The 14744-nt window shown below is 39.2% G+C and overlaps 1 protein-coding gene across 1 annotated transcript in view; it reads left to right on the top strand.

Annotated features, from left to right (window-relative positions):
• Positions 1-14744, top strand: part of TMTC1 (transmembrane O-mannosyltransferase targeting cadherins 1) — a 227314-nt gene that overhangs the window by 112477 nt on the left and 100093 nt on the right. Inside the window, exons 6-8 of the mRNA XM_070410488.1 lie at positions 1570-1651; positions 1927-2030; positions 11909-12098. Coding sequence (XP_070266589.1) covers positions 1570-1651; positions 1927-2030; positions 11909-12098 — 376 coding nt within the window. The remainder of the gene's footprint in view (positions 1-1569; positions 1652-1926; positions 2031-11908; positions 12099-14744) is intronic.

The raw sequence follows: 14744 nt of genomic DNA on the forward strand, positions 1-14744 counted from the left end.
GCCTCAGAAAAACACACAGATGCAAACATACCAGAAATCTAGTGCGTTCAGGATGTGTGGGCTCCCAGAGCCTATTTTGGGACATTATTGATGCACCTGGATGGTGGGAGTTGACAGGATTCCTGGCCTTGCTCCTTGCCAAGCTCTCTTTTGAGAACCAAGGGAGAAGAAAGGATTTACATATAGTGCTTGGGGATGGATCCAGTCCAGAGCCTGCTAAAAGCTGACTCTGGGTGGTTTTTTTGGGCTCACCTTTTCTCCACTCATTAAATACGTAAAAGGTCAGATCCTCAGCTGTTTACCAACCAGGAGAGGAAAAGGGAAGAGACCCGCCCTTGAGTGACACTGTCACCTCCTTACAGTGCCATGTGGACACATTTTCTTCATATGTCCAATCAGAGCAGAAGAATCATACATATTTTGATAGTAATTACCAAGGTGGACATTTCTTTGTGGTACTAACCCACTCAGGTTTTATAAAAGGATCTCTGTTCTACAGAATAGTCCCATTGTGTAAGGAGACCTCATTCAAATGCAAATTTTAAGAGATTCTGGGGATAAATTCTTTGAGGAGAAATTGAGCTTAAAATAGTCACAGAAAAAATGAAAAAGGGTAGGGGAAATAAGGATGAGTTGGAGCATGCTTGCTGGATGATGCTATTCAATTTGACTCCCCCCCCCCCCCCCCCCCATCCTGTACTTTAAAATACAGAAATCTGCATGTAGGTGAACATGCCTTGCGTTAGGTTTTTGCTTGGGGTTGTTAACAGGGGCCCCTCTTGCCTCCCTTTCATTGTCTTTATTAAAGCCAGCTGATCACATGTGCTATTGGTGGATATATGGAGCTCTTATTTTGTTCAAGTGAGAGCTCTGTGGCAGATGCAGGGTCTACGCAAGTTCCTGCTCCACTGGAAGTTGACATTCTTATAATCTAGTTTGGTTCCAAAGGCCTTAAGCAGGTGAGATAGTTACCTGTTGCTTGCGGGTGAGCTCTGATCCCACCACCAGTGCTTACTAACTTTGTTACCTTGGATAAATGACGTAACCCCGCATAGCCTTGGCATCCTCTGTTTTCAAGGGTAAAACATCTGTGAAATATTTTGTGGGTAGAAGACATTTCACTTCTCAAACTATGTGAAGTAGGCAAATAAACTCCAACTTTGTTTTAGATCATCCCTGTGACCAGTGTAACAACAGAATGTCTGGGTTATTGGGATTAGATGGGATAGTAATATTTATAGCTGACAGTACTACTAGGCTCCGTTCTACATATTGTCTCACTTATTCCTCACAACTCTCCTGTGAAGTAGATACTATTATTATCCCCCCTTTTATAAGTGAGAAAAATAGATGTGCAAAGAGGTTAAGAAACTTGCCCAAAGTCTTCCAGCCAGGAAGCACCAGGGCTGGGGGACTGAAACCCAAGTGGTCTGGCCCCCAAAGCCACGCTCCTAGCTTTGGTCTTTTCCAGCCCCTTTCAGAGCTGCAGCATAGTCAGACTGAAAGGAGAACGTTAATGTGTGGTGGACTCTGACACGTATTTAAGATGTTTTTTCTTTCCTGTTTCAGGTATCTGACTGCAAGCAGTAATAGAAATTTCCTGCTTACCATGCGGCCATTCTTAAAAAGGGCCATTTTGGTCATAAGTTATGTAAGTACATATACGCTTTTGAGTTATCTGCTAAGGGATGTTTCACTTTAACATGGCTCAGAGACATGATCCAGATTATTTAATAGAATCAGCAGTAAATTCTAATACCTTGATCTTAGGATCCAAGAGTTAATATGCCATAAATGTCACAAAGCATTAGAAGGCACATGTGAAGGAATTCTACAGACATGTAAACTCCATGACACAGACAGTGTGAATGAACTACACTATTTTACAAGCAATGCTTTTCTTACCAAATCTTCTTTTCCCTGAAGGTGATTGTTGTGTTGTACTTCCGCCTGTGGATAATGGGAGGATCGATGCCCCTCTTTTCAGAGCAAGATAATCCAGCTTCATTCTCCCCTTACATTCTCACAAGGTCAGTAGAAATACATTTTTTTAAAACTTTACTGGGTATTATTTAAATTGATTTGTAATCTTAAATGGTTAGTTGGATTTTAAAGAAAGGAGGTTTTTGTTCTATTCAGGTTGTGGGGAGAAAAGAAACGACTATTCATACATTTGGAATTCTTTTCAACGAATGGATCTATTTTGTTATATTGTTGCTATTGTTCTCATAATGCAGTGGTTCTCAACCTTCCTAATGCCTCGACCCTTTAATACAGTTCCTCATGTTGTGGTGACCCCCAACCATAAAATTATTTTCGTTGCTACTTCATAACTATAATTTTGCTACTGATAAGAATCGTAGGATGTATTTTCATTGTTACAAATTGAACATAATTAAAGCGTAGGGATTAATCACGAAAACAATATGTAATTATGTATGTGTTTTCCGATGGTCTTAGGTGACCCCTGTGACAGGGTCGTTGGACCCCCAAAGGGGTCGCGACCCACAGGTTGAGAACCGCTGTCATAATGGCATGTATGTGTTTATTCAACAAGCATTTTATTGACTACTAATCATCAATGATAAATATCTATTAAGTGGCCCATATGGCAACTGTTACAGAACAATGCACAGCTTGGCATAGAGCTTGATTGGACATCATAACTATTTTTAAGATTAAAATGAGTGGAGAAGTTGAAAGTAGCAAACAGAAATGAACACAAACTTTTGTTAAGATATACCTAACTATATCTTACTATTTGTCTTAAGGGATTTAGAGGTCTTGGATCAAGAGGGGATGTTGATCAGTGGATCTGGATCATTGAGAAGAATCTAATTCCTTATCTCTTCAGTCTGCTGTGATGTTCTTCTGAGGCTTTCAGATATAATTATATTTCACAGTTTTAATATCTTTCTTCAGGATATATTGTTGCTATAATGTTTAAACATTAACATGCCCTCTTCTTAACTTTGCATAGTTTCATACACTTAACATCTACTAGTAAAATAGTAATATTATTTTCATAAGAGTAACCTTCCATTCTGGCAGGTTTGCAATGACATATAAATCTTAAATGAAAACTTGATTTGTAGAGACATTTATATTTTGGTTTACTCGTATCTCTTAGGGACAACAGATTGTTGGACTTTGTTTTTTTTGCCAGGCAGTGATCTTTGTTTTATTTCACTCATTTACCTTATATATTTTAATTGGTAAATTTCTAACTTTCTTGGCCTTCCATATTTTTCTTTATTGTTCCTAAAGACTATTTTCCACTCGAAAAGGAGACATTCACATTTGATTAAACCATTTTTTAAATAGATATTATGTCACAATTGTTTTCATTGCTTACAACGTATTTTAAAAATCTTGACTATACCTTCAGAAATCATATGGTATTCAACCTCTAGTGTCGGCTTTCTCCTTGGAGGCAGTTTAGAGTCTTATAAATTGTTGTTTATAGCTTATATTTTTCAAAATGCTGTTTAATTAAACCTTTAATTAAGATTGGCATCTCTAACTCAGATTTTTGTTAATGTTGCAATCTACTTGTCCTTTTTAGGCATCTCTCACGGGCTTTCAAAATCTCCAGGGTTCCTTGTCTGGACATTTTTAGCTCATTGATAAATTGTTTCAGTTTCTGTAGCTCCTTAAATAGCTACTTTCTGCTTTTAAGAGAAAAAACATCTTGGCCAGATCCTCTTCTTGCTTAATGGCTCCATTTGCTTTAGCTTTGGGTTGGGATTCCTCCAAGCTTTCTGGTCTCCTGAATTTGAGCTTGTATTCTTATCTCTGTAGTTAGATGCAGCCTGTTCCCTGCATTGTCAGTCTCCAAAAGCCAAGATGCAGTCAGAGAAACAGATGGGCGAGAACAAGAACAGACTACTCTCAACTCACCAACCAATTATTTTGTGTATGTCTTCTGTTATCAGTAAACATGTGCCTGGCCCCAGGTCCATGGTGTCAGGACAAGGGCCTTTGGTCTCTGTCTCAGTGTCCCTCTATCTGTACTGTCAGGGAGGGGATGGGGCAAATAAAATTCTGTGGGGGAGGGGATGGGCGAATAAAATTCTTTGGTGGAACCTCTGGCAAAATTAGGATGTTGGACCAGTCATTTGTCAAGTTCTGCCTTTTACTTCCAAGGGATACATGTACGTTTTTCAGAAGGGTCTGCTACACATTTTATGCAGGATTTTCTGTCTATAAATCCATCTAAGGCAATTCCAACAATATAAAGATACAGAGATCTTGTATGCATATATGCATAACCCATGGACTCAGACAATAGGGTGCTGAAGGCCTCAGGTGAGGGGTGGGGGCGGGCAGTGGGGGGAAAAAGAAGACATATAATACTTTCAATGATAAAGGATTAATTTATAAAAAGATATAGAATATCCTATTACACCTTTGTAGTCTTCCTCTTCTTTCTTTCAACAAAACAAAACAAAACAAAGTTTTTATTCCTGTGTTTTGTACTTAAAATACACAGATACCCAGGGACATTTCAGTACAGTTGTTATATATGGAGTTTCACATTTCTCTAATATGGCAGCACCATAGTTCACTCTTTACAGCATCCAGAAAATTGTCTTTAATTCCTTTCCCAAATAAGGTTTCTACTCTGCTTGCATAAATTATTTGGTCCCTGTTAAGCTGATGATTCTTAAATTGGATTACCTTGGTCTGTTTCCTAGTTCTGTTGTTGTTTTTTTCTTCCTCATCAGCTGTGTTTTAGCTATGATGTGGCCGCTCTGTGAGCCAATCTTTACTAACCACAGGTTTGTCATTCAGCTCTGTTACTCTGTCTCATTAATACTTTATCTCTTTTATTGGATTAATAAATCCAAACAACTTTTATAGCATCTGTGCTTCTGTCCTTCACGTACTATATCTTCTTTTAAAGTATGTTTAGTAAACTACTCTATTAATACTGGAGTTTTAAAAATTCTAATAACTTTTAAGAGTAGCTTGGTCAAGTTTTGCTTTGTTTCACATGATTTCTTATGACTTTAGTTCTGAACTTCTTTGCCAACACTACTCTTTGATAATCTTTTTGTTTGTTTGTCTTAATTGTAGTCATATGAGTGGGTGTGAAATGGTATCTCATTGTAGCTTTGATTTGCATTTCCTGAATGGCTAATGATCTTCAGCATCTCTTTATGGGCATATTGGCCATGTCAATATCTTCTTTGGAGAGATGTCTATTCGGATCTCTTGTCCAGTTTTGAATTGGGCTATTTGTTACTTTATTATTGAGTTATAACTGTTCTTTGTATGTTCTGGATATATGTCCCTTATTAGATATATGCTTTATAACATTCTTTACCTTTCTGTGAATTGTTTCACTTTCTTGATGGTGTCCTTTAAAGCACAACATTTTCTCATTTTGGCAAACATCAGTGATAAGAGAGAATCAGGAATCGAAGCCTGACCTCCTGGTTCATAGGTTAATGCTCAACCACTGAGACACGCCTGCCAAGCGAGGGAATCTTTATTTGACCAGCAGCCTAAGTGTGTCCAGAGGGTGGTGTGTTTCACTCTTTCTGAAATGCTCAGGTATAAGCTGTGTCCTCTGTGGCCGAAGAGCTCTCTACAAGGGGGCTGTTGTCCCCACTGTGTATTCTGTATTATGTTCATAGAAAAGTAGCTTCTTAGGTATAAAATATATTATAAAGGTTATCGAGTTTAGTTTTGCCAACTGAAATGACACTATGCAATAGTAATGTATCTAATTGGTATTGGATCTTGGACATGAGGGGGAGAAATACAAGAAAGAAGAGAGAGGAGGGACTTGGAAGAGGGAGCCTGTGGAGGTAGCAATTTTACCTCCAGACTAGGGATCAGTTGTTGGCAAGCATCTTACAGAAAACTCTATAATTCTTTAAATCTACATATTGTGTTTCCATTACAATCTTAAATCCCTGAGAAGCTGATAAAAATTAAAGAAGAAATTCTTTAATTTTTTGCTAACATTAGGACATAAAGGCAAATATTGCTTTTCATGATTAATAACATGAGGCCCAAGCTTTTATGTAAGGATTCTCTTTCTCCTTGTGTGCTGCTCATCTGTTTACTGTGTTGTAGATGACATTACACTGTGGTTTCAAATTTATGTCAGCCTTGCTTTAGCTAAAGGGTCTTCTGGGCTGCACTGTTCAAGGAATAAATCAGGGTCTCCAACAGGTACTTCTCCATGAAACATCAATATTTGATCCATCATATTGCTGTTCAGTTCTCTACCTTAATAAAGGTGTGCTAATGGAAGACTACACATCACAGGAATTGACAGGAGAACTGTATGTGGAGCCAGAAAACCCCATCCTGTGTGCAGGCTCTGCTATGGGCTTGCAGTGGGACATTGAACAAGTCTCAGCCTCCTCAAGGCTATTCTCCTTCCTGGGAAAGTGAGTCATAGCCACTGCATAAAGGTCATGTTGGGATTAGATAATCCTTAGATGCAAATGTGTTATGAGCTGGAAAATGCTGGACATGTTAAGGGGTTTTAATGTTGGATAGAGTTCGTTAGTATAACAATGGGATTCTTGTATGGAAATCTGGAAACCTGTGCCTGATGCACAGTAAGCAGTCAGCACATGTTTGCTCAGTGGAGGCTAAACTTTGGCTCAATGAGAGAGGGTAAGGGACTAGATTTTATTACCCTTCAGCACTTAGAGAAGTGCAAAGTAATTACTCAACTTTTATTGAATTCTGGAGAGGCTCTCCTGTCTGTCAAGAGCAGGGGTCCTCAAACTTTTTAAACAGGGGGCCAGTTCACTGTCCCTCAGACCGTTGGAGGGCCAGACTATAGTTTAAAAAAAAAAACTACAAACAAATTCCTATGCACACTGCACATATCTTATTTTGAAGTAAAAAAACAAAACAGGAACAAATACAATATTTGTATTTGCATGTGGCCTGCGGGCCATAGTTTGAGGTCCCCTGGTCAAGGGGGATAGTGTAGGAAGGGGCATCTTTGGCTAGTCCTGGGGCAGGGGAAGGAGATGCCAATGGTGATATGAGCAGGTTATGCCTGGAAACGGTCTGTCATTATTGCTGGGCACAGTGAGACTGTGGAGGTCCTTGGAAGCATCCATAGGAATTCAGGAGTTGAAAATAGGGAACAGCCTAGGGAAGGGAAGGGCAGATTTCTCAAACTAGTAGGTAGAGGCCAAGTCTGGGGTCATCCACTGTGGCAGTAAAGGTGGTTTACACCGAGGCTGGTATATTGACAGTTTAGCCACTGTCCTTCCCAAGAGGCCACCAGGTGGATATAGTCGGGCCATGTTCTGTAGTATTTATGAAACAGTGAATGATTCTGGGGCGAATGAAAAAGAAGGATCCTTTGGGCAGTAACATTTTTCATATAAAACATGCAAGTGCTGTACATTTATGCAGTGCCTGATTTTTCATGTGTAGCTATCATAGGCATCTTTCTAGGGTAAGAAAATACATTAGGTTTACATTATTTCTTAGCAAAAAAAAAAAAAGAAAGGTTCTTTTCAAAGGCAAAGAACAGAATCTATGCATATTTTTGCACATCAAGCACTCTAGTTTTTTTCTTGACAAAAGTGAAGATTTAGATTAAAGAGTCTCACAGTTTCATTAGGTTCCCGTTGATGCATGGCAGTTCCCCACAGCCTCATCTTCCTTTTACTTTTCATGTATTTCCTGGCTTATCAGTGAAAATACATGACTGAATTGTTTAAGCTGAATTCCTAGCTTCCTGTGCTGTATATTCCATTTTTTCGCAAGATATTCTAGTGTCTTCCCTCCTGTTAGCAGAATTCATGGTAGAAAATTGGTAAATAATTCATTTTGTTCTTGCTCCAGTTTTAAAAAAGAGAGCCCAAGCCCAGCCCAGCAGAGATACTCAACATTTCATTTTATTTCTGAAATTTTAGCAGAAATAAACAAGATGATTAGTTTGAAATGTAATTCATAGTCAATGAGTTAAGAAGAAATACTTCAGTTGCTGATTCCACCTAGCTCCACTAGCCCCCTAAAATATAGTTAGCTTTTGGTGTGATTTCAAGTACCTTCTTTATGCTTAAATTTGTAAAAATTTTGCAATGCTGTTTCAGTATTTCAAATAATGTTTAAACCATTTATTATTATCAGCATTGATCTGAAATCATATGCAATGAAAGGTAGGTTATATCTCTGAGTTTCTGGAAACAATACATTTGTATTAAAAGGAGTAAGTTGACAGTTTTGTGGTATATTAATACTCTTGACCTAGTATTACAAGAAGGGAAGTTGCTTTTAGTCTGTGATTTACATTACTTTTTTAACCAATTTGGGTTACAATCTGTGTCAACAGTCTCAATGAGCATTTCTGAAAAAATCTAAATAACAAAGTTGAAATTCTAACTTTTAAAAAATAATATTCTTTATTTGCTTATTAGTATGGTATTGCGCAAATCTCACAAACATAAGAAACTGAGGATGCCAAAGCCGGTTTGGCTCAGTGGATAGAGCGTCGGCCTGCGGACTGAAGGGTCCCAGGTTCGATTCCGGTCAGGGGCATGTACCTGGGTTGCAGGCACATCCCCAGTAGGAGATGTGCAGGAGGCAGCTGATCGATGTTTCTCTCTCATCGATGTTTCTAACTCTCTATCTCTCTCCCTTCTTCTCTGTAAAAAAATCAATAAAATATATAAAAAAAAAAAAAAGAAACTGAGGACAACTTGCAGGGCAAGGGGAAATGTGCACTTAACATTCAAATAAAAAATTCTGCATAGTGTTTGCAGCTATAATATATGGAAGTATTCCTGTTGCAATTCTGTTGTTGCCTTCTCTGCCCAATTAAAAATATAGTCTTTGTTATGGAAAATATCAGATCTGTGCAAAAGTAGAGTAAATGGCATAAAGAACCTCTATGTACCCCTTATTCAGTTTCAGCAATCCAAACTTATGGCCAATTTCTCATTCATACCCCCACCCGCTTCTTTCTCCTTGCTTCCTGTCCATCACTGTGAAGCAAATACCAGATATCAGATCCTTTGATATGCATATATTTTCGTATATTTTTCTAAAAGACAAGGACCCTTATAAAAGAGAACTGCAATACCTTTATCATACTTTAAAAATTAGCAATGATTCTCCAGTATCATATATCCAATCAGTGTCTCATTTTTTTTCTGTCTCTTAGGTGGTTACTTTTAATAGTTGTTCGTCTGAGTTGGCATCTAAATAAAAGCTGTACTTTGTTTGATATGTCTTTTAAGATTCTTAATTTATGTGTTACTCTTCTTTCTGCCACCCGCCCTACCCCCATCTCATCACCATTTTTTGTTGAAGAAACTGCCATCCTTTGTGTTTTAGAATTTGCAACATCCTAGATCTTGCATATTGCATGCCTGTGGTGTCCTTTATTGTGTTCCAGTGTTTTCTGTATTTGATGTGAACTGGTAACAAAGGGCTTGGTCAGATTCAAGTTTAAATATTTTTTACAAGACTGCTTTATATGTAGGAGTATCTATATCCATCTGGTGGACAGCTGGCTGTTGGTCTCTGTTCTGTGACATTAAAATTATTTAGCAAGTTCTAGGCACCTGATTTAGCCTGATCCGTTCATTATAAAGTATTCCATCAGCTTTTCACCTAATAATTGTTTGCAGCCATTTATAATCATTGCTTATTACTGTAACTAGAGGCCCATTGCACGAAGAAATTTGTGCAATAGGCCATCCCTTCCCCTGGCTGCCAGCACCGGTTTTCCTCCGGCACCTGGGACCCAGGTCTTCGCTCCGGACTGAGCCTTCAGTCTTCGTGGCTCCAGAGGGAGCCTTCAGTCTTCGCTCCGCCGCTTCGCCCCTATGTATGCAAACTAACCGCCATCTTTGTTGGCTTAATTTGCATACTCTCCTGATTGGCTGGTGAGCGTAGTGGAGGGATGGTTAATTTACATGTTTGTCTATTATTAGGTAAGATATCAAGAAAAAGAGATATTATTTTTTAAAGTAATTTTTGAGACCTAGGGTGTCACTGAGCGACAAAGCTGTGTGACTTGCCTGCTAAGTTTGATGATTCAGCATTCTTCCTTAATGCTGTCACAGAGACTCTTACTGAGCTAAGAATTAGGTCATTTAGAAGTTCTGTGAAAAACAGAGGTGCAAAGTAACCCAATCCCCTTTCCATGAGTTGGCATTCTCATAAGACAATTTCTCAGAATCAAGCCTAAAAGGGAGACAGCAATTTTTTGTTTCATTTTTGTTAAATAACAAAGCATGGACTTCTTCAAGATTTCAATATATACTATACTATTGGTACATTAACATTTTATTAAAAATGGCAGAGAATAATGTTGGGAAAGACCATTGCAATATCTCTATCCCTTCAACCCATTCGTCTGTTCGGATTTGAGAGTTGAGTCGATGAATACTAGTAATCCCCATCAAGAAAGGGAAGGAGATCAAGTTGGGAAGGCCTGGGAAGGATGTTCCAAACAAACAGCTAATGTTGAGAGGAGTGCAAGGTGATTTGACTCATCACACTGGAAGGCAACTTAGAGATTCTCTAATCTAATGACTTTGCCAATCCAAAGAATTCCTCCAAAAGAATCCAAGAAACAGGCGAGGACTTTTCTTCACATCCTGCACTCTTATGGTGCTCATCTTGTTCAGCTTCTTTAATTCTGTACATCTGTTTTCCATATTGGGTTGTACATCCCTCAAGGACAAGGAATTTACCTGATTATTCTGTTGAATCCCATCTAGGATGTCCAAGGTAAACACAGCTGGATATTAGTTAAAGCAGTGAAAATAGATTTTATTCAGTAACTACTGACAGTATCAGGAAGAGCTGAGCACCAGTCTCATTTGTGCAAAGATGACTAGAAACTTTAAAGGGAGAATGAGAGAGGGGCCAAGCTGGGCCTTGGCAGAATCAGTGAGGTGAAAAAGGACCAAGGGTTGGTCAGTGTGAAAGGGATTTGGCTGGCCTCTCCTCAGGTGTTAGCTAGAACACAACACAGTAAATTCTTCTGGAGGTGTGAGCTTTCTCAGCCAAGCGTTTTTGTGGGGGGCTGGGGTCGTTCTAGGCATGTGGCCTTATGGTGCTAGGATCAATGCTAGGGTTTGGTCCTCTCCTAGTACAGAGGTTTGGATGGAGTTTTGTATGTGCTGAGAGTTCTGCAGTTCAAGAACACGACTTAATGAATTTGTGTTGACTGGATAAATTTAAATAAATTTCATTTTCTCTACCCTCAAAGGAAGGGGATCAGTTAGAATGTTTTCCACTGTCTGGTAGTACCTAGACACAGCCAGGAAATGGGAGTAACACCTCCACCTCTAGGTCCACCTGGCTGTTCCTGTGTTAGCAAGGACAGTGGGACTTGCCTCCTCTGGATGGCTAGACTCTCCACTTGTGAATAAGAAACATTGTCTTTCTACCACAGATAATTTGATTTTTTGGAAATAATTCAATATGGATCAACTTGTTATAAAATGATAATCTGTTATTAAAATGATTAAATATTTTCATATCTACTACAGGTTTCTGAGAACTATTAAAGATGGACAGTTCACACATTTCTTACCCGGGGAATCATACCCAACAGGGCAGCATTTCTGTCATATGCTTTCATGAAACTTTTCCTTCCTAGCATTTATCTCAGGTTATAGTGTATTTCTTTGCATGATAATTTTAGAGTGTATGTCGTGGAAACTAGGTCTTTACTTGTTCACCACTGAAAGGCCAGCGTCTACCACAGTGACTAGAAACTATTAGATATTTTCCAAAATGATCAATGTAATGACTAAAGGAATTCCATCTTACCTTGCCTATTCCTATAATATAATGTTGACAGTGTAGAAATTCTATTTAATAGAAACAGGGAGAATGAATGTTTAGATAATATCATGGATCATGAGTTATGTTTCAGCAATTCTTCTTCTCTTCGTAGATTCCTTACCTATTCCTACCTCTTGGCCTTCAACGTGTGGCTTCTGCTTGCACCTGTTACCCTGTGCTATGACTGGCAGGTCGGCAGTATTCCTCTGGTAGAGACCATCTGGGACATTCGGAATTTAGCCACCATCCTTCTGGCGGTAGTGATGGCCTTACTGAGCCTGCATTGTTTAGCCGCCTTCAAGGTAATTTTCTTAAATGTCAATGAACTCTACATTTCAAGAGAGATATTCTATAGTCTATACTCAGTAATGCTTTTTTTCCCCCTCAACAGGAGGTTTGGGTCTAAATCAAATTGACTCTTTTGTCTAAAAAAACTTCATGCATTTAAAATTTCCCTGGTAGGTATATGTATTTTAAAGATCTTAGTGGGATTAACAGACCTTGGTCACATCATATTTCTTTATATTGTATTTCTTTTACATTTTTCTTTTACCGTTTCTACCAACCCTATAGAAATTAGATCTGAAATTTAATTTTGCCAACAAGAAATTTGTTTCCTGCTACTATGGTTGGCTAATTTTTGAAGTAATCTGATTTCATATAATGTTCAATGAGATCATGATAATATATCATAAGTGCTTAAATTATGGTTAAGACTCTACTTCCACTGATGGCTGCCTGCCTCAGTTGGATGATACTTCATAAAAAATAGTATAAAACTACAAGAGTTATTGATTGCAACCATTTCAAAAATAATCAGAGACAGCAAAGAACTTGAAAATGCTTATTTATGAAAAACTGCTACTGAATTGGTTAAGATGCCGGAGGGTATTCTCATCTCCCCATCTTCCCCTTTCCCTTCTCCCCCCAACACACATACACCAGTGTTAAAAACAAGTTTACTGGTTAGAGATGGCTGATGTGGTTTGTGGGGAGTAACCAAGCAGCTAGAAATTTAAGGGGGAGATTTGGAAGCCAAGAGCTATGCAAGGGCTGAGATAATGTGCTCTCTGCATTCATGGCTGACTGCTGAACAGCATGTATACAGGGAATTCCCGCAGGAGCACATGCAAATGGAAAGCCTGGGGAGACTGACTTATTTGCTGCAAATTTGAATGAGTTCCTAACCCATACATAGTTTGGGTAGCGGAGAGCAGACAACACTTCACTGGCTTAAGTCGTCTCTATATACCCTCTGTTGAAAGCACCGGCTGATCACAAACTCTGCAGTCACAAGAGAAATCCCCTGGAGACCCAGGAAAAAGAAAACAAACAAAAAGCCTGAGCAAAAAAGTCAGCCCTCTGCAGAAAAACAAGTTTTTCACTTTGAGTCCAGGCTAGTTCATCAGATAATAAAACAGGGAAACCAGCATATGTCAGAAGAACAAAATGGAATATGGAGTCACTACAATGTATGGCATACCATGCCTAGTCTATAATAATAAAAGCGTAATATGCAAATCGAGGACCTTCTGGATGACCATACTATGACACCCATTGGCACCAGGCCAGCCAAGGAGGGTGCTATTCGATTGGTCCAGGACCTGGCTATTGCCCCATGATCACCCTGCAGAGGGAGGCCCAGGCCACCAGCTTCTGGGGCAATCAATCAATAGGGGGCTCCACAATTGCCCCAAAGAGGGAAGCCCAGGCCACCTACCAGCAGGCTGTGGCAGGTGAGCGGGGCCTCCCTCTGCGGTGGGGGGGGGGGGGGGCGGTGCGGGGGGGGGGGGTTATCACATGACTGTCAGCCTTAGATCTGTCCTTCATTAAAGCCCCCACATATCACAACAAGGAGTGGAGCCACTGTTGGAAAGTGATTATTTGCTCATTGACATTCTTACCTCATTCCAAAAGGGACTTGGAGCAGCATAAGGCAAAAAAATACAGTACAGTTGAATAGACCAGGAGATGGGAAAGCTTTTTTTGTTTTTTTACAAAGAACCAGATTGTAAATATTTGAGGCTTTGCTGATCATACAGTCTGTCACAATTATTCAATTCTGCCATTGTATCCTAAATTAGCTGACCCCTGGTACAGAACAGTGTACTGCCACAGACCCACACAATCAGATGGAATATGCTTTCAGATTTCTAAAATTTATTTTGCATTTTGTTCAGCCACATAATAAGTTATGTTATCATTATGGTACATAGATTACTATGGAATAACTTAAATTCCAGAATAGCCATTATGAAACCTGGAAAAATCAGCATGCTGTTTTAATATACCAAGTGGTGAAATAAAATTGAACTTGAGGAATGAAGGTTGTCTTTAATGGTGAATGGCTCTGTGCCAATGTTAATTTTTTTTTTTTTAATTTCTGGGCTACATTCTCTTTTAAGGTCCTGTTCGCTGCAAACTCTATGTTCTCTATGCTTTTTCTGTCCTCAATTCATGAAAATCCTCTCCATACTATTAAAGGTCCAATTGTTCTGGCCCATTTGCAACCCATCCAGTTTGTCCTGCTTTGGGACCATTGCAATCACTGATGGAAGAGGTCTTGACCGTATCTTGACATGGTTCATCTGTTCATGACCACCCATGCCATGGGAGTAGCCATTGTCTGGGATGCCTCTCTGTTTCAGGTTTAGCCAGCCCAGCTGATCCAGTCTCTTATCACTGTGCTCAGCTGGCTTCTTTCCCCGCCACCTTTTTAACTATGGTGATAACACCCTGTACTTGGCCATGGTTTTCCAGTTCAGTAGCTGAAGTCAACTTTAGCCCAGAGGCCATGCTCCAAAGCTGAGAATTTTGTTGGTATCATTTTTCTGTTGAGAGTTTGAGAATGAGCTTACTGCTTCATCAGATGCAGTGTTGGAAAATAGAGAAGCTGAATTTACACCACACTGTAAAATGGAACATATTTAAAGGTGCATTGCAACTGC

Source organism: Myotis yumanensis, unplaced genomic scaffold (assembly GCF_028538775.1).
Source record: "Myotis yumanensis isolate MYYU_CA2020_CCGP unplaced genomic scaffold, mMyoYum1.0.hap1 SCAF_3, whole genome shotgun sequence".
Lineage (NCBI taxonomy): Eukaryota > Metazoa > Chordata > Mammalia > Chiroptera > Vespertilionidae > Myotis > Myotis yumanensis.